Here is a 26,225-nt window from a genome sequence, read left to right on the forward strand (position 1 = left end):
ATGTTCACTATAGTTCATCATGTTCACCATGGTGATGGCAGATGTAGTGACTTACTGTATATGGGGTTATGCCGTATATCTGTAGTGGGCATTTGTACTGTTAACATCTCTAACATCTCTAACTGCTTTGCAGCTATAGCTTACTTGAGTAAATATTTCTATAAAATGAATCCTGGAAGGTAAAATGATTTGCTCAGGATGTCACACTGAGGGTCATGGAGATTTAATTCTACATGCAATAGGACCTTTGCATAGTGAACACTATCATAAAATACTTTTTAGGTTTATTATCCTATTTCAAAAATATAATTCCTTGGTCAATGTCATACTGTGGCAACTGGCAATCATATAGTAAACACCTTAGCCGCTATGGGACTTTACTGCCTGAGCTATTCTAACTGCTATTACCAATGTTTTTTAGAACAGGTTGAGAGTGCAAATTCTAGATGCAGCTGGAAGTGTCCGTATTGTTTCTGAAATTGTTTGACTATTTACCTTTTACAATTTACAGAGCTTCATGTACAGTAAATAAACACATCTATTTATACTAGTGTGAAATTAGAAATGAAGACAGCTACAGCATGTTTAATATGTTTTTTCTCTAATTTCTAGAGCATTCATGTAGGCTTTTTATTATAAGCAAAGCAAAATGTAGAACTCTCAATTTACTACAGAAAATTGTACAGTTTTTTTAAAAAAAATACTGAAACCAAAAAAGCAACAAAGGCCTTCCAATCTGAATTCCAAGGAACTGGTAAACACATGCTTTTTAATGTGTAATGTGTTAAAGTTGGCAAATTCCACTTTTACTGAATGTGGCATACCACAACACTACTCGTATACCATTGTACTCTAACATAAAGCTAACTAAAATTAAACTGAGTAGTAGCAATAAGAGTAACAATTCAGTAACATGTATTATTTAAAAACCAAAGCATACTGTAAATAAGTAAATGAAATGATTGATCCATTCACTCTTCCATATTCAGACTCATACAGTATTTCACATAGGATTACAGTTGATCTAGAACCTATCCTTCCAGTATTGAGATCAGGGTATTAGCTGATAATGGATGGGGCACCAATATACTGTATAGCAAGGCACACTCACATACACACATCCACAATTATACCAGGCCAATCACAAAAATTAAAAACAGAAACTGATCATAGACATATTATAATCAATCATGTTTTTCAGAGACAATAAACTCTAAATAATAATATTCAAACAAATACATTTATTAATGTATACAGAGTATCTCACTATTATATAATATTAATGGTCAGTTCATTGTATGAGTGATTATCCATCCGTTATGATATACTTATTAAATGTAGTAAAGCACTGATTGATTGGAATAGTGGCACAGTGATTAGAGAAGTAATCTGTTGATTACTTAGGCCATGGGAGGCAGGAAACCACACGTGAGTTTGTTTCTCATTGTGTATTGAACCATCCTAGAATATGGGAACATCATGAGGGAACAATGCTTGCACCATAGGGTGCCACCTGGTCCTATAAAATGACCTCAAATTCTTTTCCATTACACAACCACACCGAGCATTCACCAGACCTTATGACTGTCATAACATGGATGCCATACCATTATGGATGCCCGCAATTTTAACAGTTAGCAACAAGCATTGTAGGTTGAAGGTTTACTTTGGTTTTTGGTTTTCTTCAAATGTAAACCCATCTGGATCTAACAAATAGTGTGGAAGGTGATTCCATGGACCATATTACTTTTTCTATTGCTATGGGTTCCAGATTTTGATCATCTTATACCAGGGGTTGTGTCTTTGTGCGTTGGTTTTGGGTACAAGCAAAGTCTGAAAGGCAGCCCTGCCATAAATGACAGCTTTGTGAAGTTAATTATGTCTACTTTTAGTTAAGACTGGGCTACAAGGATGTTAATTCAATTCTGTGTTAATTTTTGAGACTGTACATTTGAACCATTTAGCAACAATCCTGTGCCCATCTGTGGGCGAGCTTCAGCATAGTGACTACTGATTCCCTCTAATTGACACAGTTTTTCCATGTTTGCCATATGCTGTCATGAATTTTAACACTTTTCCCTGAGACACCAAAAAAAATTACCATTTTTGTAACCAGTTCTTCTGCAATTTTGTGTATTGATTGTTTGGCCTCCTTCGAATTCTGTTATCTAGCTCATGTTGCTTTGAAAACTCACATATTAAAGAGCTGGATGTCCAGAATTTTTATACTTGATGCATACAGTTATCTTGCAGGCAATCTAATAGAACTCACTTTTGCACTGCTTTTGTAACTTAACTTATAGGTGTATAAATTACAATTCCTTTTTCATTTGGTATTTCCATTACTTTATCATCCCCTATAGATCTGCTGTGATTGTATTTAAGGCTATTATTTCATGTGGAAGGTTAATCACATTGTCATGCTCACTATGAAAAACCCTCAGTAAAAACATAAGTTTGACAATTGTGTAAATTGTGTTGTTTTGTGATAGGATTTGATACATTGTGCTATATAAAATATAAATTGATTGAATGATCCATGATCCATCCATCTACAAATTTTAATACCTCGGCTGTGTTTTCTAATAGTACTAACTTTAAAGGTGCTACTTAAAACACTGAATGATTAAATGCTCATTATGAAAGACAATATTTAAATTGGTGATTTGTCGATTAAGCAGGTAGATTTGGATACAATTTAGTGTTACTCCTTTGGACCTAAGTACAGCTGTTAGGGATAGGCTAATTGTCTAGAAGAGGAATCTAAGGAGGTTTCCCTGTTTAATTAATATATTGCTGGCTTTCTGTGAAATGTCAGTGTAAATTTCTTACTCTGACTTGTATTGCCTTAAAAGGCTCAGTGGAACACAAATTGTCTGATACCTTCTTCTGTAGAGTCCCAAAATTTCAATCAGAAGCCTTTCATTGACTCTGCTTTTTCAGCTCCAAGCTGCTGACATCATGGCCATCAGCAATTCTGTTGTTTCAGAAGATGTAGAGTAATCCATTTTCCAGGAGAGCCTTCTTGGTATTCTGACTTGACTTTGTGGGAATTCATGGGATTGAAAAAACGTCTAATATTGGTGAATGTCATAAGGAAAAGAAACAAACAGACAAAAAGTTCTCTGAGTATATTTTTTAAGGATTTTTTGGAATTATGAGTTAACGTCCATCAGTTCATTGTAATCATCTCATATTTATCTTGGACATTGTGATCTTCTTCAGATTGCTTCTGTAGGTCGTGATGGTGCAGCTCAATAAATGCAACATAGATCAAGGCACCAACAATCCCACCAACCATTGGGCCTGCCACAGGGACCCACCACCAGTTATTTCCAGCACTAGCAAGAAAAGAAAACAATAAACCACATGTTAATGTGAGACTTATGAATCTGATGCATGTCAGGAAGTAAATTTTGTCTTTCTTTTGTAGCCTAGATACAGCGGCTTTTGGTTACTAAACTTGAGACAAGATGGGTTTGTAATGTCTGCATTATTACTGCGAAGACAGGCTCTGAATCTTGCAATGTCTCTGTTTAGAAGTCTGAGACTGTTGCAGTTTCCTTCCTTCAAAAGCATTCTCAAATCCAGACTTAACTGATACAGTCTGTACTCATTTCCCAGTCTCCCTCCACTTAACCATTCAAACTGTTTGTGTCTGTAGTTGATGTAAGGACATTTACCTGAAAACTTCAACACCCCACCCTGCAATGAAGGTAAAAAGGCGAGGGCCAAGATCTCGAGCTGGATTGATGGGGTAGCCACAGTTCAGACCCATGGAGACTCCAATTACCATGATAATTAAACCAATGAGAAGTGGCTCCATTCCTTTTGGGGCACCGTTGTTCTTCTTGTCAGTGATGGCAAAGATGCAGAGCACCAAAGCTCCGGTACTTACCACCTGCAGATTAGAATGAAATGCATATTTGTTATTTTATTGTCTCAAGCATTGAAGAATGATGAGCCTTTTGATAGTGGGCTGGGTTTCAGTGTTTTATTACAAGGAATATGCATACCAGGGAGCAGATGCTTTAAAGAGGCAGGGTATCTGGTAGGCTACTGTCACAATTCTAAATGCAACATTCTGATGCACTCCTACATACTGACTTTAACAACATGATATTGCACAATTTCACTTCACCTCTGCCACTTTAGACAATATGTACAGTTGTTATCTTGAAAAGTGAATTTCATGATTAATTCAATTGCCTTTCACTTGTGAAATACTTAATCATACAGAAATACAATTGTATACAGCTGGGAGCCCCTCAGTAGGTTGGCACATTTATTCAGTGTACCAAAAGATGTTACATGGGCAGACTAAAACACACCCCTACTGGACTGCTGTGCAGTTACCTACCTAAGTAACTCTTAGTTTTTTGTCTACTATCATACTTGTCATACTAACACTCATCCATTAGAGAGTTCATGGATAATGAACACTTCAGTCTGAACCACATACTAACACTAAGTGATTAGGAGGTACTTAACTAATTAACTGACTAAGGCCGGGTTTATAGTTCATTCGACATGACATGTGCTCCAGTGTACGCTACTGCTACGCAAGTGTTGTGTTGTTTATACTTGTGTGCGTACTTTACAGAAACCTGGAAGATTCCACTAGGTGGCAGGGAGAGATATCATCATGGTGAGAAAACGTTTCCTTGTGTTGTGAACTGGCTGAAACCTCCATTAAATTCCAAGGACACCTTGTCACAATATCTCTGAAAAAGATGGATCTTTAATGATTACATCCATCAATCCAGGGATGCACTCATTCCAGCAAGCATCGGGCGTGAGGCATAAACAATCCCTGGACGGTGCATCACCTCATCACAAGGTAAATACAAGCACACACATACATTACCATCATTTTAGCATCCCCAAACCTTCATGTCCTTGGAAGGAAGCGGGAGCACACTGTGGAGACCCACCAGGAAAACATGCAAACTCCAGGCAGGGAACACCAGGGACGTGATTCACTACTTCGAGACAGCAGTGCTACCACTCTGCCACTGTGCCACCTCCGCATGTGTAATTATTAACAGTATTCATTATTTAAATTAAGTTGATTCAATTTTGAATTGTTTTCTTTTTTTTTTCGATTTTCTAAGGTTTTTAAACACCCTTAATTAAAATCTATTCTTAGTTTGTGCTTCTGGCTTAGTTTCTGTGTAGTAGATATTTTTACACGTAATATTTTTGTTTTTATGTGAAATTTTTTTTTTTGTAGGAGTTACTATTTTGAGATTTGTTGTTAGCAACTGAACTCTGGTATCATCATGTGACCCACAGACGTTGCATCATGTGAAATCACTGAAAGGTATGTAGGATGATGGCAAGATTTTGAATTTAAGAACAATCAGATTTCATTAGTGATACATTGTTTTTTAGGGATAAGATTTAAAGGGACACAACACCTTGTCCTTGATTCAGATTTTTGCCAGCTTTTGTGTTTTGACAATTAAGCTTTTTGACTTTCTGTTAGTGACCTTGTCATGTTTAATGACTTCACCTTTGTTTTGCCCTTCGTGCCTTCATCTCCTGATCTTTTTGAAGGTACTAGTACTTTGGGACATGATTTTTAAGGATATCACATCAATAATTTAAGAGTACAAGGTGCTGAAATGTAGGATTATTTGATGAGTTTTAAAAGATGGTACAACAACTGCCTCTGCTCCAAATGAACTTGTCATGTATCTGTTTTTTATTCTGTAGCCCAGCCCCACTTCTCAGAGCAGTGCTCCAGTAAGTCTGTGAAACCCGTGTGTCCATGCATGTTCAGCTTGCAGCCCCTGACCTTACAAAGACATGCACTTTGCTTCCAATAATTGCTTATCAGAGAGCCTGCTGGGCAAGTGCCTCTCTCCATTTTTCCTCACTGCTCAATGACTGAGTGGCACAATGGCATTAGTGAAAGCTCCATGTTGCTTACAGGACCATGTCACTGTGTGCATTTGACGCAGGTTCCACCCTGCCTTATTGACATATGTTTGGGTTCAATATTTCCTGCAGTATAGTCACATATGCTGCTCAGAGTACTGAAAGCCTGGGGGAAGCACCATGGTAAATGTCCCATTTTGAAACCCCAATCAAATATTTTTTGACTTTCTGTAGCATGCTTTTACATCCAAAAATAAAGTACAGAACTGACTGGGTCTAAGTACGACTGTCCTTCTTTTGGTGTGATGCATTAGATGAGCTACTGGTCCACTACACTGTGAAAACTGTTGATGGCATAGAATTATATTAACTTAATTTGTAGTTTTAATGTGTCAGACGAATGGGTAACTTGATTGGTTGATGATTAGTGCTTCATACTAACAAGTCCCTACCTACAGTAGGTTATTGTATGGGGCTGGCAGAATCTCCATGCACTTTTCCTGGTTATCTCACACATCCTAATGATTTGCCCTTTAGGTTGGTTAGTGGCACCAAATTGTGAGTACTTGATGATGTCAGGATAAACTCATTTATAAAAATAATAAGGTTTAGAAAATGGACAATGCATAGGTGGATACATTTTCAAACCAAAAAGCTTAAATATGAAAAATGGAGCCAACTCTCATATTGTTCATAGTCGATTAATCCTCATTAGTATACTTTATAGCAAAGTTATTTATGTAAGTTCTGTTTAAAGGTACACAACAAAATAAAATAAAGGTTGCAGTTGTTAGGTGCATCATAGGCCACTTACTGATAATTAGACAGCCTTCCTAGTCTCCAAAACGCCTTTGTCTTTTCAGGCTTGCTTACACTTATTTCATACATACCCAGGTATTGTTATTACTGTTCCTTTATCCATTTAGTAAATGATGTATTTTGGTGACATGTAGACACTTGAAAAATGATAAAACTATAAAGTATTTAAAAGTGGCTGGTTCAGAAGGATGTTTACATATTTATGTGAGTTTCCTCAAGGGGCACCAACTTCTTTCCATCATCCAAAGACACATGCTGCGTGTGACACCAGATTGGCGCAGGTGATTGGATGAGGACATTCACATCTACATGTATTTAATCCTTGGAAGCCCCCCTAATTATATACATATATATATACACATATATATATATATATATATATATATATATATATATATATATATATATATATATATGTGTATATATATGTATATATATATATATGTATGTATATATATATATATATATATATATATATATATGTAATATTTGTGAGCACTGTAAAATTAGTTATAGAAAAACAGAGCACCATATCAAATCTCTCCAGTTTTTAAAAAAGTTTTCCAATTGGTAAACTTCATTCTATCCTGAAGCATAAAGCAGAAACCAACCTTGAATGAGGTACCAATCCATTATGAATTACTCATTATTTAGAAAATCAAATTACTATAACACAGAAAATAGATCACCATGGGACAAAATGCAACAAACAGTCTTGGACGTGTAGTTACTGTATGTTAATTTACTGTATACAAGTACAGTACGTCCCTGGATTACATGGGGCAGCAGCCCATTCAGCTGAATCGGATCATTCAGCCCACAGCTGCACAGTTTTCTGTTCCAGATCCATTTTACTATACAATTATTATTTAGGGAATACAAATACCAAGAATCATTATCTCATTGGAATCTGCATGTTCTCTTCAAGTCTGCATGCACTTTGTTCGGGTGCTGTAGTTTCATCCTACATCCCAAAAATGCTCAGGTTTGAAAACCGATTACACTAAACTTGTCCTTTTGAATGAGAGAGCCTTGTGATTTACATCTGTTCTGTTCAGTTTTGGTTGCTTTTGTGAGCTCAAAGCAGTCAAAGGTAAGCTCTGTGAATAAATGGGTTCTGAAATTGATGGTTGTATATTACAATAGCTTTAAAAATAAATTAAATCTGTGGACAAGTACAAGGTTTCAAAAAAATTACTTACTTGATCCATGAAGCCATTAAATATTGAAAGATATGTTGCAGGGTAAGTTGCAAATATCTGTGCACTTGCATTGGGGCCGGTGACAGTGAGCACACCTCCTGTGTAGTTCAGAAATGCATCTGCAAGAAATGCAAAGAACCCTGTAAAAAGTGCATCACATATTGTACACATTCACTAATGTGACACATGACATACTGTACACAATAACTAATGTTGTGGCCATGTAACCCCTTAGTTGGCTTCATGGTGGTGTCTTCATTTTTGTTTCATAATGCTCTAAGACCTCTGAAATGTTGATTTCTTGATTTCCTGTGCTACTATGAAAATCTTGTATCCAAGCTGTGGTGCCTCTTATCTGTAACTCTCTCCTGATGCAAACTGATTCAGTTCAACATGTGATTTAATTCTTCTCTGTAAAATATGCTCGGTCATGTTGCCATTTCTAGCAGTACAGGTATATGTTTTTTTATATATAGTACTTCAGGAATATTCTTTAATTTAAAGCCAAAGTCTTCATAAAACACTTAATCCGATTATGAATGTGAGCTATATTAAATAAGACTGATTAATAATTAAGTCAACACTTGCTAGAAAACTTCTCAACTGGTATGCAAAGCCACATATAGTAAAAGTTGAAGAGTGAGCTAATCTGTCTAAGTTGAAAGGCTGGTCCTGGCCATTATGTAAAGGGGCATCAGCAGAACTTCTGCAAAACCAGGTTACAGCCTTTTTCAAAACTTCATTACTTGAAGTGGAATCATAAATAGATTGATGTTAATAGTACAATTAATAATATATGTAAACAAATCCTAATTTTTATATAATACCTTGCAGAGCAATCTCACATAATACAATGACAGAACTCCTCAAATGATTTTATACATTATTAGACATGGCTAGGACTATGCTTGTACCAAAAGATTAAATGGGATAAGACTGCATGTCAGATGAGCTTTACAGATAGGATGTGATTTGCTTCTCAATTGGTTTAAACCCAGCTGCCCATTTTGTGGAGCATTGCCTACATTAGTCGCCTTGCACTGGAACCATAAACACATCACTTGATCTCATGAGACAGAGCAGATTATGCATACAGGCCAGCATTAGGCTCACTTCCTGAGCTTTACATTAACTAAGTAAATCATCCACCTCTTTGACACTAGGGGAAACCTCTCCTTTTCTTTTCATTTTTTTTTATCCATGGTTTGATTTTCATTTTCCAATTTTGATGTTTTGTGAATTATTTTGTAAGCTTACTAGATGTCAGGACAGTATGAAACTTCAAGCAGTCAGTCTCTCAACACTGCTTCCTCAAATACCTTGAACAGAAGTTATTCCATTCAATTCAAATGCTGCATTTATTTCATTTATACATTTACTGTTCCCATCCCCTCCAATCTTCTCAGTGGTTATATGTTACATTCTTGTTAAGTATATGGCATGGCTATGCAAATTGAAAGTTTTTAAAATTTTGTTTTATGGCTGCTAAGCTAGTGGACAGCTGTGTATTTTATCTTGTATGCCTTTTGATGCACATTTTAATAGTGCTTGCTTTTAAAGGTATTATATTAACAGATGTTGGAGTTTTTCTGTAATTGTTGATTTTTATATAAACTACATAATTATATTCTGACTTGGAATGTGCTGTCATCATGGTGGTGCAGTGGTTAGCAGTGCTGGCTTGCAGCTCCAGAGTCATGGGATCTAATTTTGTCCAATTCATCAAGTAGAATTTGTATGCTCTCCACATGACTCTTTTGGTGTTCCCTGGAGCTTTGTTATCATTAGACTTGTGAAAATGTAAATGTTATGTTAATTGGCAATACTGAATTGGCTGTGTATGAGTAAATGTGGTTTTACCCTCAGATGTCATTGTGTCCAGATTTGCATCATATAGCGAATTACTGTTTGAGAATTAATTGGAATCTTCGTAGTATAAAGTCCTCTGTCTGTCTTAGCCACCAGCTCACTCTGCTGCTGAAGAACTATATAAAATGAGAATTGTTATTTTTCTTTTTCTCAGTTACTAGCTAAAGTCTAATAATAACTTGTCCCGTATTTTGGACTTTCTGACCTTGTAAAGTGTCATGTGGTGGAGCTCACAATGGTAGATACTATGTAAAACACAGATCATTTGTTCTAATTTAAGTTATAATTAGTCCATTGCCACCACATAACTTCTAAGTTGTGCTGTATTTTAAATGTGTTTGTTTTTAAAATGTCTGCGTACACATTTTTATCATAAGGGCTACTGTAAGATTTCAGAACAGGGCACTACAATGTAACTCTACTTTTCACACACTCACTTACACAGGTCTATTTATTGTCACCACGTTTTTGAACCTGCATATCTTTGTGATGTGGAAAGAAAACTGGAGTACACTAAGAAAAAGAAGAAAATGTACAAAAGTGTATTACCCAGACAAAAAATACATAAACACATACATACATATACTAAAAGGTCACACAGACATTATGAGTCCAGTGCTTTGAAGATGTGAGGGAGGCAGAGCTACTGCTATTGCAGTGTTTTCAATTTGTAAGATCCCTTGTGATGATGCTTGATATGAAAGTGTAGTGAAATATTAAATACCTTATATAAAGTGATGATGAAGCCAATCATGCAAAATGTCCTCCTGATCAGAGTGAGCAGTGTGTTATCTAGAACATGCTGGCTTCTGAAGCTTAGCGTTGATAAGTACAGGAATGGTAATTACAAGAGCACATGGCGCCAAGATGGCTTGTCTTAGGCATACTAATAAATCTAGGAATGTAGTCTCTGTTTCCACTGAAAACAGAAATTAATGATCACTTTTTGAAGAATCTAATAATGTAAGACTACTCTTTTTCCACTACATTTCTGGTGTAAGAAGGCACTGATCAGAGAATGATTTCCACTCAATTAATCACAATGAAAAACATACCCATGTTATTTTAAATGGTCATATCCTACATGTCTCCATGTAGTTTGTGAAAAAAGAATTGCTATGAAAGCTTATCAGTTCAGTGCTAATCCATTATATGCAGTGTCTCCTCGCCTCATAATGGGTGTGCCTGCAAACAGTGAAACAGCATTGAATTGGGAATAACAGCAAGCAGTATCTGAGATGCACCATATAACTAAATGCTTTGTTGTAAAGATGATAGCTCACTTCACTTTATTACCATCTCTACAGGGTAAAATAAAACCAGTGTTGATGTACCAACCTTTCTTAGAAGAAATTTTAGTATCCTCTTCTATGAGAGGGTCCATGCACACAAAGCATGTGACTACATAAAATGCTGAACAAGTAAAGCAAAAACTGGATCTTCATGCACACCCTTTTCCCCTTAGTATTAGATGATTAACCCGTTTGATTGCCACTCATATCCCTTTCCCTCATATAATCCCTCTCTCCCAGATGTCTTTTCTAGTGGCAAACAGCTAAAATACAGCCCACTGATGATGATCTAAGATTTCCTTAAAACTTGATAATTACAAATAAAGCAGTGCTGCCCACTGATGGTATAAGATCTCTGTCTCACTCACACTGCATCTATTGGACCAAAGCATCTCTATCATGGACTTACCATAGTAGAGTCCATACACTGCTGCTGCACCAGTGAAAGCCCCAAGGAACTGAGACAGGACATAGACTGGGAACTTCAAGAAGCTCAACCTGCCTGTAACACACATGGCAAGAGAAACCGCAGGATTCACATGTGCACCTAGAGAAAACGAGAATGCAGATTTTAGACACCTGTAATCCTACATTGCTTGTTATTGCATTATTGTTTGTAAACTAATGCTAGTACTTACATTCAAAGTGGTATGGTTCATTAAAATCTTGTCAGAGAGACACGCTGTCACAATTTTAAAGGAACATACACACCGTAACGTATATAACAGATTTGCAGTATACAGTATTTATATATAAAGCCCTGACCTGTGAAGTTATATATATTTTATATCTGAGTTGTGCCACTGTATACAATATGTATATGTAGTTTCTTTTCAATACAAAGTGTAGAATAGTCTAGCAATAACCACTCAGTGAAAGTCACCCAAGGTTATAGATGACTTTTATTTGTTCATTTTCTGCCAATTTCGGGGTGGTAATGAGAAATAATCCATATCCCATTCCCAAATGTCTTCAGAGATAATTCACTATAGCGTTCAAATCAATGTGGATTGAAGCTGACATAAGCCATTTGAATCTGCTTAACCTTCTCTTACAGTGTAAAGGGAACTGCCACTCAGATGTTAGGCTAAAACTCTCTGGTGATTGCTTCTACAACTAGCCACTCATCTGAAAATGTCAAAATTTTAAATCATCGTGCATTTAATTCATACTTAAAGATATATGGCCATTCCTGACTGTTTTCACTTTAACCTCCACTCTATGTATGAGTGACAGTAAAGCTCATTAAAAACTCTTGTTGCGCAAGGCTCATAGATGTCATCCACGATCAGGAAACTTTCCCATGGTCACACTGGTGCACAAATGGCCTAGTCATGCAGAAAATAATAAGTTTAATTGTCCTCAATGTCTGTTATTGTAAACAGATAACAGGATGGTGTTCTCATAATAAGACTTGTCTCCAAAGTGGCAACACAGGCTTCTTCTGATCTCTGCTTTGGCCTTTTCTGCCAAATGCTTGCCATTTAACATCAGTAAAAACCTGTTTCTAAAAAGCCAGTGTATGATGCTTAAAATGTAGCATTGGTAATAATTGACTTCTATAATGAAGCTTACCTTCAGGTGAAAAAATTATATGATACGCAAGTCAATGCCAGGAACATGGCAACAGATGCACAGGTGTTATGAATTGATCATCCTTGTAGGTATTGTTAGAAACTCACTGGATTTTCTGCTGTCAGATTTGATGAATGTATGAGGCTTTTTCACTGGATTTGTGTCTCGACTGTGACATTAGTATTGCTTTTCTTATAATAACTAGGTATGGCACAGCAACACTTACGGTACTTATACAGCACATCTTGAAGTTGGATAGAATTTGCCTGCTCTTATTTCATATTGCACTAAAGCAACAAACTACATCAGTGTTCTTAACTTTACGTGCCAATGCACAACAGCACTTGTGTTCTTTCTATGCTCAATGAGCCCTTTACAGCGATCAAACAAAAGCAGAATCACAGTAGTGAAAGGATCAGTGGACCATGATAGGAAGCTTGCAGGGTAACAAACTGGCTAACATTGTGTCCTTCTGAATACAAGGAGTCCTTTTAAGTACCAAAAAGCCTCAGATTCATTTATTATCTATTTAATAACAAACACTAATTATAGTAATATACAAATGTAATGGGGGACACAGGTACAATAAAAAGTAACATGCGTCAGTGAAGCTCTGTTGGCAGTTTTGAAATATTAACCTAATATTCCCCTCACTGAAAATGTACATTGAACGTACACATTTACAGCATTTATAGTCAGCACAGTGGATTAGTGGGTAGTGTTTTTTTTAGCATGGACCCCTGATCAAGTTAAATATGGGATCTTTATAGAAGTAGCCTGTTCTCCCTGTATCTGCTTGTATGCTCTATGAAAATTATGGCTTCATGCCACACTTGAATTCCAAGGACTTTTTTTTGTAAATTAGAAGATCATAAGAATGTGGGTGTGTATCAATGTAGATCCGCATCTCTGTTAAAGAATGCAGCTCCACTTTTAACTGGCTTCATAAAATATATGACTGGATAAATAATATAATATTGGGATAGCACACTACATGATGGTGCATAACCTACATTTCCCGATCCTTGAGTTCAAAGCCTGGCATTAACACTGTCAATGATGAGTTTTGTTGGGTATTGTTCAAATGTCCTGCATGAATGAGTGTGTCTTACAGTGTACTGTACCCTATACAAGGTCAGTTTGTGCCCTGCACCTAATCCAGGTAGGACAGGATCTAGCGCACCTCTAGTTGGTTTGAGACTAATTAGAGTTTTTAAATTGTCAGTCAGTCATTTTCCGACCTGCTATATCCTAACACAGGGTCACGGGGGTCTGCTGGAGCCAGTCCCAGCCAGAACAGGGCGCAAGGCAGGAACAAATCCCGGGCAAGGTGCCAACCCAACGCAGGACACACACACACACACACTAGGGACAATTTAGGATCGCCAATGCTCCTAACCTGCATGTCTTTGGACTGTGGGAGGAAACCGGAGTACCCGGAGGAAACCCACGTAGACACGGGCAGAACATGCAAACTCCACGCAGGGAGGACCCTGGAACTGAACCCAAGTCTGCTAACTGCGAGGCAGCAGCACTACTACTGCGCAACTGTGCTTCCCTTTTTAAAATGTATGGCTGGATAATGTAATACACACACTTAAACAATAAATTGTTTTTCCAACAATCAATAATTTAGTTTGTCTGAGAACCAGTTTACAGCAGAGGATAAACATTTGCAATAAATTGATAGAAGACAAGAACAGAGTTACATGTGAGAGTCATTAATATCTGGTAAAACTTCCAGACTGGCATTTTGGCAGCAAGTCATCTAACACATGCTGAGTGCCATTCTGTGACAAATGTAATCAAGAATTCTGAACCAGTTCCTCCAAAGAGACTTTAGTTCCTGGATGACAGGGACTAGATAATAGTTGGTATCCCAGAGTGTCCCTCACATTCTGTATTACAGGCACGTTCAGGGAAAGTACTGATACAACATAAGGCAATCATGTCTAGTTGGTCATTGCCTTATTGGAAAAAGGCACAAAATCACCTGACACTATATTTTTTTATGATCAAATAACAGGTTTCATTAGATATTTCTTTTGTATCTTCAATCTCTCTTCAACAAGTAGCAAAGGCATGGTGTCCCATACCATGTCACTCTCTAATCTGCATGTGCTTTTCAAGAATGGTATCTGCATCACCTTTATACTGTATGTGTATCTGCCATTCACCAACTCAAGGAGGAAATGTCACTTATCACTGTTTGAGGCCAGCAGCCTCCCAGGCATACTGTACTTGTCAATGATGAACAATTAATAGCAATCATTGAAAGAGAAATATCAAATAAAGCTTTGTCTCTGCAAGTCATTTGTCCATTATATGTGAATAATTGTCCACTGATGTGTACACATTATGACAAATAAACTATTAATATACTGGAATCCATCAATCTTTTATATCCTCATATTGCTATTCAGCAATGATGTCATTTTTAACTATTATCTACTATAGTGAATAATGTGATAAGGAATTTTTGAACCTGCAGGTTTGTCATATAGCAGATGAGTGGAGATTTCAGCAGCCTGGCAAAACTTCAATATAATTCTCATAAGTGCTATGTGACTAAGAGCGACTTATTGTCAGTTTACTGTTTGGCTGTTTATTTAGAGTTTTGGCTTTGGTACTCAAAATAAAAGACTCTTTCCATCTTCTGCACTCCATCCATAGGTTGTGATTGTGATGTCACCAGTGACAAATGTAAACATGAAAGTCAGACTCTGTCATTGAATTCAGCATGTAACTATTGAATGAATGTACCCAGTGTTAAGGCCTGCCTGTTGTGACTGTCTTCTAGTAGAAAGACATTTAATCATTTATTTTCTAAACCCGGATATAAAAGGCTAGACTATACTAAATGTATCAGATGCAAAACACGCTCCAACCCTGGGCATAGCATCACTGATTTTCAAGGAACATTCATTAACACTGGTCTACTTTAGAGTTGCCAACTAAGCCAATTCTGAAGGTCTTCGGGATGAGGCAGGAAAAAGCCTTGTGGATAAAGAGTAAACATGTAAATGTCACACTGGCAGTGAACTGGGATTTCTAAAGGTAGCATCAATATCCAGTATACTACACTAAGATAACATAACATTCTAAAACCTGCTTATTGCAACTCACTGTCACAGAAGTCATGTAATGTGATATACAGTTATATACAGTAACAAAACAATGAAGTAATTTAAACATTTAAATAATATTTCAAAATGCTATTACTTTGCAAGAATTATTCTCCATCATCCATCTCTTTACTGAACCTGCCTAATCCAGAAGAAGGTCCATGGTGAAAACAGAGCTTCCAGAAGTCCACTATAATTCCATAATTAATACAGGAGTTCCCAGATTTTTTTTAAGCCAAAGCACTCCAAAATGTCGTATCATCTAGTCAGGGCCCCCTCACTAATACAAATCTAATACTTTGAAGTAGAGCATGATCTTGAATTCTTAGTTACTGCTTGTAATAGTCACATGGCATAATTTTGGAAAATAGTAGACCTATTAGTCAAATTAAATTATTAACTTCAGCAGACCATTGGCACATATGTAATCAAATATTGTGTGATATTTCTAGGTCCTGGTTTCTCAACATTTTTCCTTGGCATACCCCCTCCAAGAATTAGATGTTTTGAAATATCTGTACCATAAATAAGTACAGAATTGTTTTAGACACAGACAGCTAAAGGTGATGCTTCTTCAATACCCCATCCATAATACTGCATTGTGTGATTCTAATGAGTGATGACCAATTGTTTTTTTAAATGGGTGCGCATCTTTTAATTTTTCTTATATAAGACAAATCCGTTCTTAATGAATTATATTTTAATGTAAGGACAGTAGTGTGTTTTGAAATGATATTAAAAAAATAGAAAGCCTAAATTTTCTATACCTTTAATTTAGAAAAATTATACAGTTACAAATTAACTCAAATCAAAGCAAATATTTTCAAGTTACACAGCAATTTACATAAAAAAAGCAAAATAATTCAAAGTCAATGTGAAGGCCAAGTCTTCTTAGTTACACAGTTCTGCTTCTAGATTCTCCCTGTTCCTGTATTCATTTTTAAGGGAGAATGGAAGTCCCTGAACATCAGCAAATCTTTCCGAAACAAAAAATTTACACTGTTAATTAATATTAGTAAGCACTAAAATGAATAATGTTAGATAAGTTTATTTTATTATCAAGAATTGCTAACATTTGCCTTTGTTACATATTGTATATTATGCATTAGTTGTACAGTTCCTGCAACTGCTATAAAAATGATGGTAAATTAAAACTTAAAATATTGTAGTGTTGGTAGATCAGATCGGAGAAAGAGACTTCTTACTGTGAGTGGAGGGGGTGAGAAAGAGAACACTCACCTGTTAAGATGTTCTTTTTCTCTAAAATCCCTCACTTTTGACAAATATTTTCCAAACAGTCTTCATTTCTGGCATGAATCAATCAATAGACTTAAAGAGGTGGGGACAGACATTGAATTGACACTGGTGCTGGACTTGGAAGTAAAGAACAAGGTGGTGTGGGTAAGACTGGAGTGAAGTCTTACAGCAGGAGCAATGTGAGATAGAGCAGACCGGTGGAAGTGAAGCAAAGCTGAATTTATTTGCACGGGTTCAGTGGTTGTGCTTTTTTAGGGGCCAGTTTTTCCCAATTTTTTTTTTTTTTTTTGCATGTGTGTTGCCACAAGTTGTGAACCCACAGCACCTGTTAATAAGTATACTGATACAGAACTACTTTTAAACTGATCAAAATTTGATGAACATTTTGAGTTATACTAATTTAAAAAGTGAGATCATTTAAAGGCAATCTTAAAAAAAATGTCATCATGTTTTAAGAATGTCAGCCTCGGCAGCAGCACCAAAGTGTAGCATAGGGGATGCTGTGGGGGTCATGGCCCCTATTTTGAAAAACCCATATCCAACGCATTTAATTATGTTGAATATAAATGCTACATGTTCTCATGTACATATTATTGTCTTGTCTGCATTTGATATTCTCCAGGCATACAGTTTATTTTTAAGGAAACTCCAAACAGTTTTGGTATGTGAGTGTGTATATGAGTGTGCCCAGTGACAGTCTGGCACCCTGTCCATGGTTGGTTCCTCACTAGCAGGTATTACAGTTGGCATGTACTGTATACTAGCTCCATTTAAACCTGATTTTGATAAGTAGGTTTGACAAGGTGGTCATTTTTCTTGGTATGGTTTTGTGAATCTATAAATTGGAACTCTGACTTTATTTTTTAGCTACTTGCAGTCATTCAAACCGTGATAAGTGTGTGAAGTCAACATCTGTTGAAGCAACTGGATGAAATTGGTATACCCAACAAGCAACTAATAAAAGTATTTTCTCAAAAATCGGTTTTTTTAAAGAAATGTATAACAAGACTGGCATTCATCCATCCATTTTCTATTCCCTTCTCCCTCCCTCTCTTTTTCATTCAGTGTTTTTTTCTTCGACGCTACACACAAGCCACTTTGTGGTTCTGCCACTCACGTATGGGGATGAGGATGTACAATTTAAACAAATTGTTATTTTCATGGGAATTGCTACATATGCTTAATAGAACTAACTATTTTACATTACAGCGAGTAATTAACCATATTAAAAAATAGTAAAATGTAATAATTTGAAAGTAAATTATGCTTCATGTTGCGTTCGAAGTTTTTTTTTTCCATTATACGATTTTGTTCTGCTTGGCTTGGAAATTAACACACAAATATTTTTTAATATAACACTTTTACTGTAAAACTTCAGTAAAAACAATTTTTTTAATTAAATGTTCATCAATATCGCATTGCATTTTGATTCTATGTTTGGAATTACATCGTATACAACATACAACATATAACTGCCTGTGAGAGAATTCTGTTTCTTTCTCTCTAATAAATAAACTGACTTGTTCGAATGTTTGTCTCTGTGATTTGTTAATTGTCTTTGCAAAATATATTCTAACAGGAAATGGTTAATGTTTTAATATGAATGGCATATCAAGATCTCCTTTGTTGTCTAATGTTATCCGGGGAAGATGTACTACATTACCTTTCTTGGATACATCCTTCTTTCAACAGTAATTTGGGCGGAGGAAGACCGAATGGTGTTGACGGTTGTAGTTATTCTTCGGAATATTGTAAGTTGATATTTTCATCTTCCGACCGATCACCACCAACTGTTTCAGCATAGTCTATTGATATGCATTTAACCAATTTGTCATGTAACCAATCGATAATTTTCTCGTTAATTCGCTTGACTTCATCATTTCTCAGTGCTAAGATTGCCTGTGTACTCATTAATTCTGTTGATAATCCTTTGTGATGAAATTCTTCAATAAGATTTGGACATAATACATCTTCTTTAATTGGGAACTTAAAGTGAAGAAAACGTAAAAATGTATAATAGTTGAGAGAGCAGGAAATATGTTTGTCAAAAGCATTCACATGAATGAGTGTTGGGAGGACTGTTGGGCGCGTTTGAATATGGTTGAGAGGAGCACGTGACTGGAAACAATCTCATGTCAAAAGTCTCGTCTCTTGGGACTTCAAAAAATCTCTTCAAAAAAGTCACGTCTCATCGCAGGATTTTTTTATATAATAAAGAGATAGGATTCCACAAAATAAGTTTGAAAACGGAACCAGCAAATCCATAGAATTTTCTCTGTAAATATGACCTAAAACATGATCAGATATTTACTCAAGTCTTAAAACTAGATAAAGAGAACCCAGCTGATCAAAACATTATATTTGCTTGTTGATTTACTGGAGAAAACCATCCAATTTGTGCTTGAAAAAGTCTGTGAATCTTTGCTTTTAGCTTGTGCAGTAATAACTTCAAATAACTGTTTCTAGTAAATGTTGATAAGCCCTGCACATTATCCTGGAGAAAATTTAACCCATTCCTCCTTGCAGAACTGCTTCATCTCAGAGATATTGGTGGTCTTTCTTGCATGAACTGCTCTTGATTCAGGTCATTCCACAATATTTGTATAGGTTTAAGGTCAGGACTTTCAGGTTTCCCAAAACATTACATTTCCTCCTCTTTAGCCATTCTTTGGTTGAATTAGTTTTGTGTTTAGGGTTGTTGTCTTGCTACATGACCCACTTTCTTTTGAGCTTTGGTTTATAGGTGAATACCCTGACATTTTCCTGTAGAATGTGTTGATAATATTCAGTATTCATAGTTCCATTAATATAAGCAAGAAGTCATTGTTCAGAGGTGACAAAACAGCCCCAAACTGTGATCCTGACACCACCATGTTTCACAGATGTGATAAGGTTCTTATGTTGGAATGCATTATTTGCTTTTTGCCAAATATCATACTTCTCATTGATGCTAAAAAGTTCTATTTTGGGTTTATCTGTTCACAGAACATTCTTCTGCCTTATTCACGGGTCTTTAGCAAACTTCAGATGGAGAGCATTGTTCTTCTTGGAAAGCAGTGGCTTTCTCCTTACAACCTTGTCATGCACACAACCGTCGCTCAGTGTTCTGCTCATGGTGACCTAATGAATAATGATATTAGCCAATGCAAGAGGGGCCTTTCGATTCTTAGATGTTACCCTGGGGTTCCTTTGTGACCTTCTGGAATATTATACACTATGTTCTTAAAGTGATCTTTGTTGGTTGACCACTCCTGGTGAGAATAAGACTAGCGCTGCATTTCCTGTATTTGCTACAATCTGCCTGACAGTGGACTGATGGATTCCACACTCTTTAGAAATGGTTTTGTAAGTGTTTTTCTGAAGTCCTCAAAAATATCCTTTGTTTGAGGCATGACACCTCCACAAAGCTGTGTAATCAAAATCACACTTTGAAAGTGAAGATCCAGATTTACGTTCTTTAAATGGAGTGGGGCCCCCACACTCACACCTGCTTATCACACCATTGACTCAGATTTCTCTTACAAATAAACTGATCATCGAGGGGTTCATGTATACTTTTTCACACATAAATATATAGAATTGCAGCATTTTCCTCAATAAATAAATAAATAAAGAAAGAAAGAAACAATGTTTTGTGTAATTTGTTTATTTGGGTTCTCTTTATCTAGTTTTAGGATTTATGTAAATCTGGTAACATAGACCATATTTATGCAGAAATAGAGAACATTCTAAAGGGTTCAGTGTATTTTCTAGCACCATACCTATATAATATGCCCAAAAATAATAAATATATATATGCTACATACTTAACACCATATTAAACACTCTCCGCTTTTGCTGCACATTAAGTTAAAAGTATTTTTTGTCTATCTTTTTAACATATGACTTAAGAATTGCACAAACTTTGATTTAAATATATTTTGAAATTTCATGTGTCTAGTCAGGAGACTATTTTTAATCACTTTTGTCATATTAAATCTTGAAACACAATTGAAATTGATATCCAAATCAAATTTACCAGGTAACATCAATGAATCTAAAACGTACAGTAAAAGATATACACATTACCTGAAATCCCCCCTGCCACGTATACTGCCATTATGACACCAATAGTAAAGCCAATGTGAATAGTCAGCATCTCACCAAAAGCCCCGCTGCTGAGGACGGTCTGAGCGACAGAGCCACAGCCAAAAATCTGCAGTGAAGGACAAGTGGGAAAGAATTCATCAGATGGGGACAAATAATGTCGAAACTAATTTGGGACGGTCATTTCTTAAAAAATACAGTACTTCATCCATGTATTTATTTGCTTTTGCAATGGTTGTTACAATCTGGCCGTTCTGGACGTAATGGACGTAAATGAATCTCATTTAGATCATAAGACAGCAAATACTTTTTAAAATCTTAAGCTAGCGTTTTATTTACGCTATACTTATCTTTTCTACTTTCAGATCACAAGAAATAAATTTTTATTATGACAGTTTATTACAGGTAAAAACAAAAAAATCAGTCGCGCTCCGAATCGCATTTACTTTCTCTTGAGTATATGAATTAGCACTGACAGTCTGTGGAAGGTGCTGATACTTTTTACAAGTTTAAACACACTGCTCACTGATTTTAAAAGAACTTGAATATATTCCAAAGAACGGATTCAGTGAATATTTGCACTATCTGCGCACGTTGGTTGGCAGACTTCCAGTTGGAACGTCTTTTGTTTCAAAAGCAAGCTGTTCTTAAAACAAGCTGAAAACTAGCCTACATTAATAACTAGAACCGTTATAAACGCACTTGTAAAGCATGCTGCAAAACGCTTTGACTCATCGGGCAGTACTCTCTTGTAAATTATTTCTGTGTAACAGTACGATTTATCCACTTGCAGTATTCTCTTCTGAGCTGCAGGAATCTTAGTGGAACTCCTCTGGCTTATTTGATTCAATGGAAAATTCCTATGATTGCATGTGGAAGTAACAGGAGTGTTCGAGTCAGTCATCACTCACGGTTATAATGAAACAGACATCAACCTACAAACTAAATGAACCGAGAAGCTACAAAATAGCATAACTATATGCAGAGAATGAGGGACATATACTAATTATAGAAGCTTCAAAAACCTTAGCAGTTTTAACTACTGAAAGTTAGGCGTATTCCTCCTCATGCGCACCCATTTAGTAATCAGATGTTGCAGGACACTTGTGACCTGTTATAGAAAAAAGTGAGCCGTCATTGAAACATCATTCTAGTTTTTAAGAAAACAAGATACTTTATAAGAAATGCTTTCTATACAGCTTTAGCTTACAATACTTACTGTACTCAACATTTATAAAAAAATAGTATTTTGTTGTAAAAATAGCTATGTTAAAACATGTACGGCATGTTCATTTTGTTGCTGGAGTTCTGGAGTATTTTGATTGAAAAAACTGCCTCTTTACGCATATAAACACTTTATTAGTATATGTATTTACTCTTCCATATATATGTTTGTGTGTGTGCATGAATTATATAGGGCCGTGTGTGTTTTTCATAGCTCGCATTTCACTAATTCATCTCTTTAATACCTCATGACACAACTATCTGGATACAAGACTTCATATAGATTTACTGTCAGGTGGACTTTGCGGGAAAGCAGCAATGAACTGGATAAGCGTCACTCTTCGCTTAAGTAACCTTTAATTTATATATTTCCATTCAATTCGATGTTAATTTTCAATACACAAGGTCTGGAAGTGTTTAAGCTTAGTATTCAAAAAAACGTGTCTTTACTTTTAAAAGGCTTAAATAAAAAATATGACAAATTAATAATAAATACATATAACAGATAGTTGTAAATGTTTAAATGGAGTTTGAGTGCAGGCTACAATATAACATTAAGTGGCTGAATGCGCAACAGTCGCTGATGTACTTACAATTAGTATAAATGTTCCAAGGAATTCTGCGAGCGCTTCCCTTAGGATTTTGCTTCTCACAGCAATTCTCTTCTTAAAACTTTTATTCTCCGCTTCCATGTCCTCAGTTTCCTGAATTTGTTGCTTCTCACTAAAGAGTTCTCCTGTATACTGGCCTGTCCGTAAGTCCTGCTGCATTGTCCCCCTCAGGACCACTGTCAATGTTCGCAGTTTGACTGCACTGCTAGGTTTATTCAGTCACACTGGATTATTGGTGCTGAATGCCTCCCTCCCTCCCTGGGGACACACGAACGCGACTCGGTGTAAACCTAAGCGCGCGCACGGAGTGAGAAGGCGCGCCTTGGGACTGCGCTGCAGTTAACTAGTAGAAACAAAATTTAGTGGAAACGAGTGAAGCAGTCGATTCACATAGGACATACGCTTTCATATATATGTAAGCCGACTGGTGAAGCAACTTTAAAATACTATTATTCTATAGTAGTGCGCCTGCCACAGAATATTGGTATCTTTCAGATTAGACAAGACAAGGATGTGTGATTTTTTAATATCTATCTATCTATCTATCTATCTATCTATCTATCTATCTATCTATCTATCTACCTATCTATCTATCATCTGTCAGTCTGTCCGTTTGTCTTTGAAGCAATTTTTAATTTTTACATTTTAAATTTTTGTTGATATAAATAGTTATATTAAGGTTCTTTAATTTCTTGGGTCTCCACTGGATAAGAAAGATGAATTCCATCAAGACAAACATAACAAACATCAGGCCTATAAAACACATGCATATCAGGATAAACTTGCTGTTGCATGGATTAACTATTATTGAAATTCAAGGTTACATTCCCTGCTCTTCTTTATTTGCACTAGAGACATCAGGTTAATGAGATCAAATATTTGTTTTTTATCAGTGAATTGCAGGCAAGAGTGGTAAGGCCACAAAAAGTGAGGCACTTGGTAGGTAATAAATGAACATGTGATCAAAAAGTATAAACTAGATGTGCAGTAATAACAGTGCAATATGTGTGTAAAATGTCCAGAAGTGAAAAATTAGCTAATTGACATTCAACATTTGGCATTGTCTTTGTGTAAAATTCTCCTGATACAATTTTATAATACAGATGATAATTGTAGTTCTGAAGTCAGAACAAACCCATTCAAGTTCCTGAAATCAATGTTCACAGGAGTCCCTGTTTAGAGTATATATACCATTTGTTGTACCCACCCCTTCCCTATAGCAATATAAATTCCAACAAGGCACCTATTAAAATGTGGGAAATTTTTGCGTTTCCTAATAAGAGTATTATAAATAGGATCAATACCCCAGGTATCAAATTAATATAAATTTGTCGGCAAGTATAGGGAAGTGCAATACAGAAAAAAAGATTGTTTACAGCCAGTCCTCTCATGCAATTGAAGTTCTCAGGAATGATGCCTCCCACTATATTTCTGTGGTTTATGGGTACTTCAGTAATTGCTCAATGGTGTATATATGATCTAAAGAATGTATAAAGATTTCCTCTAAGTTTACAGAAGAACAGGAAGCTAGTACAGGGCAGCCAGTGAAGGGATTAAGGAAAAATGCTATTAAGGTGAAGGTGGAGATTATTGTTAATATTTTCCATTCAGATATTTTACCAATAGGTGCCATTTTTGTTACGTTATTAAGTTCAAAATGGCGCTAAGGTGTAGCAGTTAAAGCACTGGCACCCAACCAAAATCTGGAGATAAGCAATTGTACTGTAAACTTATAAGTTACCATGTGTAATAGTATCAATCTGTAGAGTGTGAGGAATCAGAATAAGACTAATATACAAAATAAAATCAATGATCATTTAAATGTGGCAGCTTTTGAAGTGAACTCCAGTTCTTCACACATACATAGTTTTATTCAGACACTGTCTGAACACTGGAAGATCAGGTGGATTCAGGTCAGGTCAGGGAGCATGCACTGGTACAGCGCATTGTCGAACCCACCACACAATGAAACAGCTCGGGATCTTGGTTGGCAATCCCCCAGGCAGACATGCGGTCCAGTCCCACAATCCGGAAATTACCCTCTATCTGCTGCAGCCAAGTGCTACGTGGGCATCCCCTTGACCTGGTCCACTCACTATGGTCTTCAACAATGAGGATCCTGCAAGCTGGATCACCCTCGGGAAATTGCAATACATGGCCATAGTGCCATAACTAATGCTCCCTCACAATGCAGGCAATGTTCTTCCTTTGAGACTCCATGAGAAACCACTTATTCAACACAAAGTCAAATCAGCAGTACCCAAGGATTCTCTGAAGAGACACACTACCAAAGGAGTACAGTCTTCGTCTCAGGTCACTGGATGGGGTCTATGTCTCACAACCATATAGCAAGACAGAAAGCATCAGGACTCTAAAGACTTGGATCTTCTTCCTTTTGCATAGATATTGGGAGCACCACACACCCCTTTCCAGTGACCTCATGACCACCCATGCTCTCCCAATCCATCTACTGACTTCATAAGAAGAGTCACCAGACACATGACATGGATTGCTTTCATCAAATTTGAAGAAAGTGGAGAGAAACCCAAAATGTTAGAATATTTTCCATTTCCAGTGAAAGAACGAAAATGGAACAAGATGTAATGCTGGGCACCTCCAGGGTAACCCCATTTAATAATAAAAAATAATGCTCAAAAATTTAACAAAAGAAACAAGCATTTTACTAGGTTTAAGTTTTTTTCTACTGCCCATGCTCTTTTTCTCAGGGGTAGGGGTTGATTTGTTTTCAATCCTATTCTTGTAAAATTGATCTATTTGTTTGGAATGTTGTGTGATTTCAATAAAATCAATAAAATTAAATAAAAAATAGAAACAAGTATTCGAACCTCTGATGTTTGGGGTGGGAGTTTTGCAATAGCAATAGTGTCTAATTTAAAGAAAACATGCCAGAGAGCTGAGCAAAATGAATGACATTAGAAATAGTATAGTACCTCTCCCCAAAGTTGATCCTATTAAATTCCATTTTAAGCAAATTAAATTCTTTCACCAGGATAGATTTACCCGATCTACGTAGAATAATTTCTCAACTGAAACCCTCCACCTGTGTCCTTGACCCAATACCAACAAACTTTTTCAAAGAAGTATCTGCTGTGCTAATTGATAGTGTGCTTGACATAGTAAACTCATCATTAGATACAGGGGTCTTCCCAGACTGGCTAAATAATTCTGTTGTTAAAATCCTACTCAAGAAAAATAATCTTGAATCCTCTGTTTTTAACAATTTTAGACTTATTTCTTAAGCAAAATTCTATAAAACACAGT

At 36.2% G+C, this 26,225-nt stretch overlaps 1 protein-coding gene across 1 annotated transcript; it reads right to left on the bottom strand.

The window, feature by feature from the left end:
• Positions 1-1,221: 1,221 nt before the first annotated feature.
• aqp9b (aquaporin 9b) lies at positions 1,222-23,195 on the bottom strand. The gene is made up of 6 exons (XM_039770228.1): positions 22,926-23,195; positions 21,091-21,217; positions 11,475-11,612; positions 7,905-8,023; positions 3,684-3,901; positions 1,222-3,341 (listed from the first exon to the last, which is right to left on the bottom strand). Exons 1-6 carry the CDS (start codon positions 23,100-23,102, stop codon positions 3,173-3,175), a joined length of 948 nt encoding a protein of 315 aa, XP_039626162.1. The 5' UTR covers positions 23,103-23,195; the 3' UTR covers positions 1,222-3,172.
• Positions 23,196-26,225: the final 3,030 nt, after the last annotated feature.

Source organism: Polypterus senegalus, chromosome 12, assembly GCF_016835505.1.
Source record: "Polypterus senegalus isolate Bchr_013 chromosome 12, ASM1683550v1, whole genome shotgun sequence".
NCBI lineage: Eukaryota > Metazoa > Chordata > Cladistia > Polypteriformes > Polypteridae > Polypterus > Polypterus senegalus.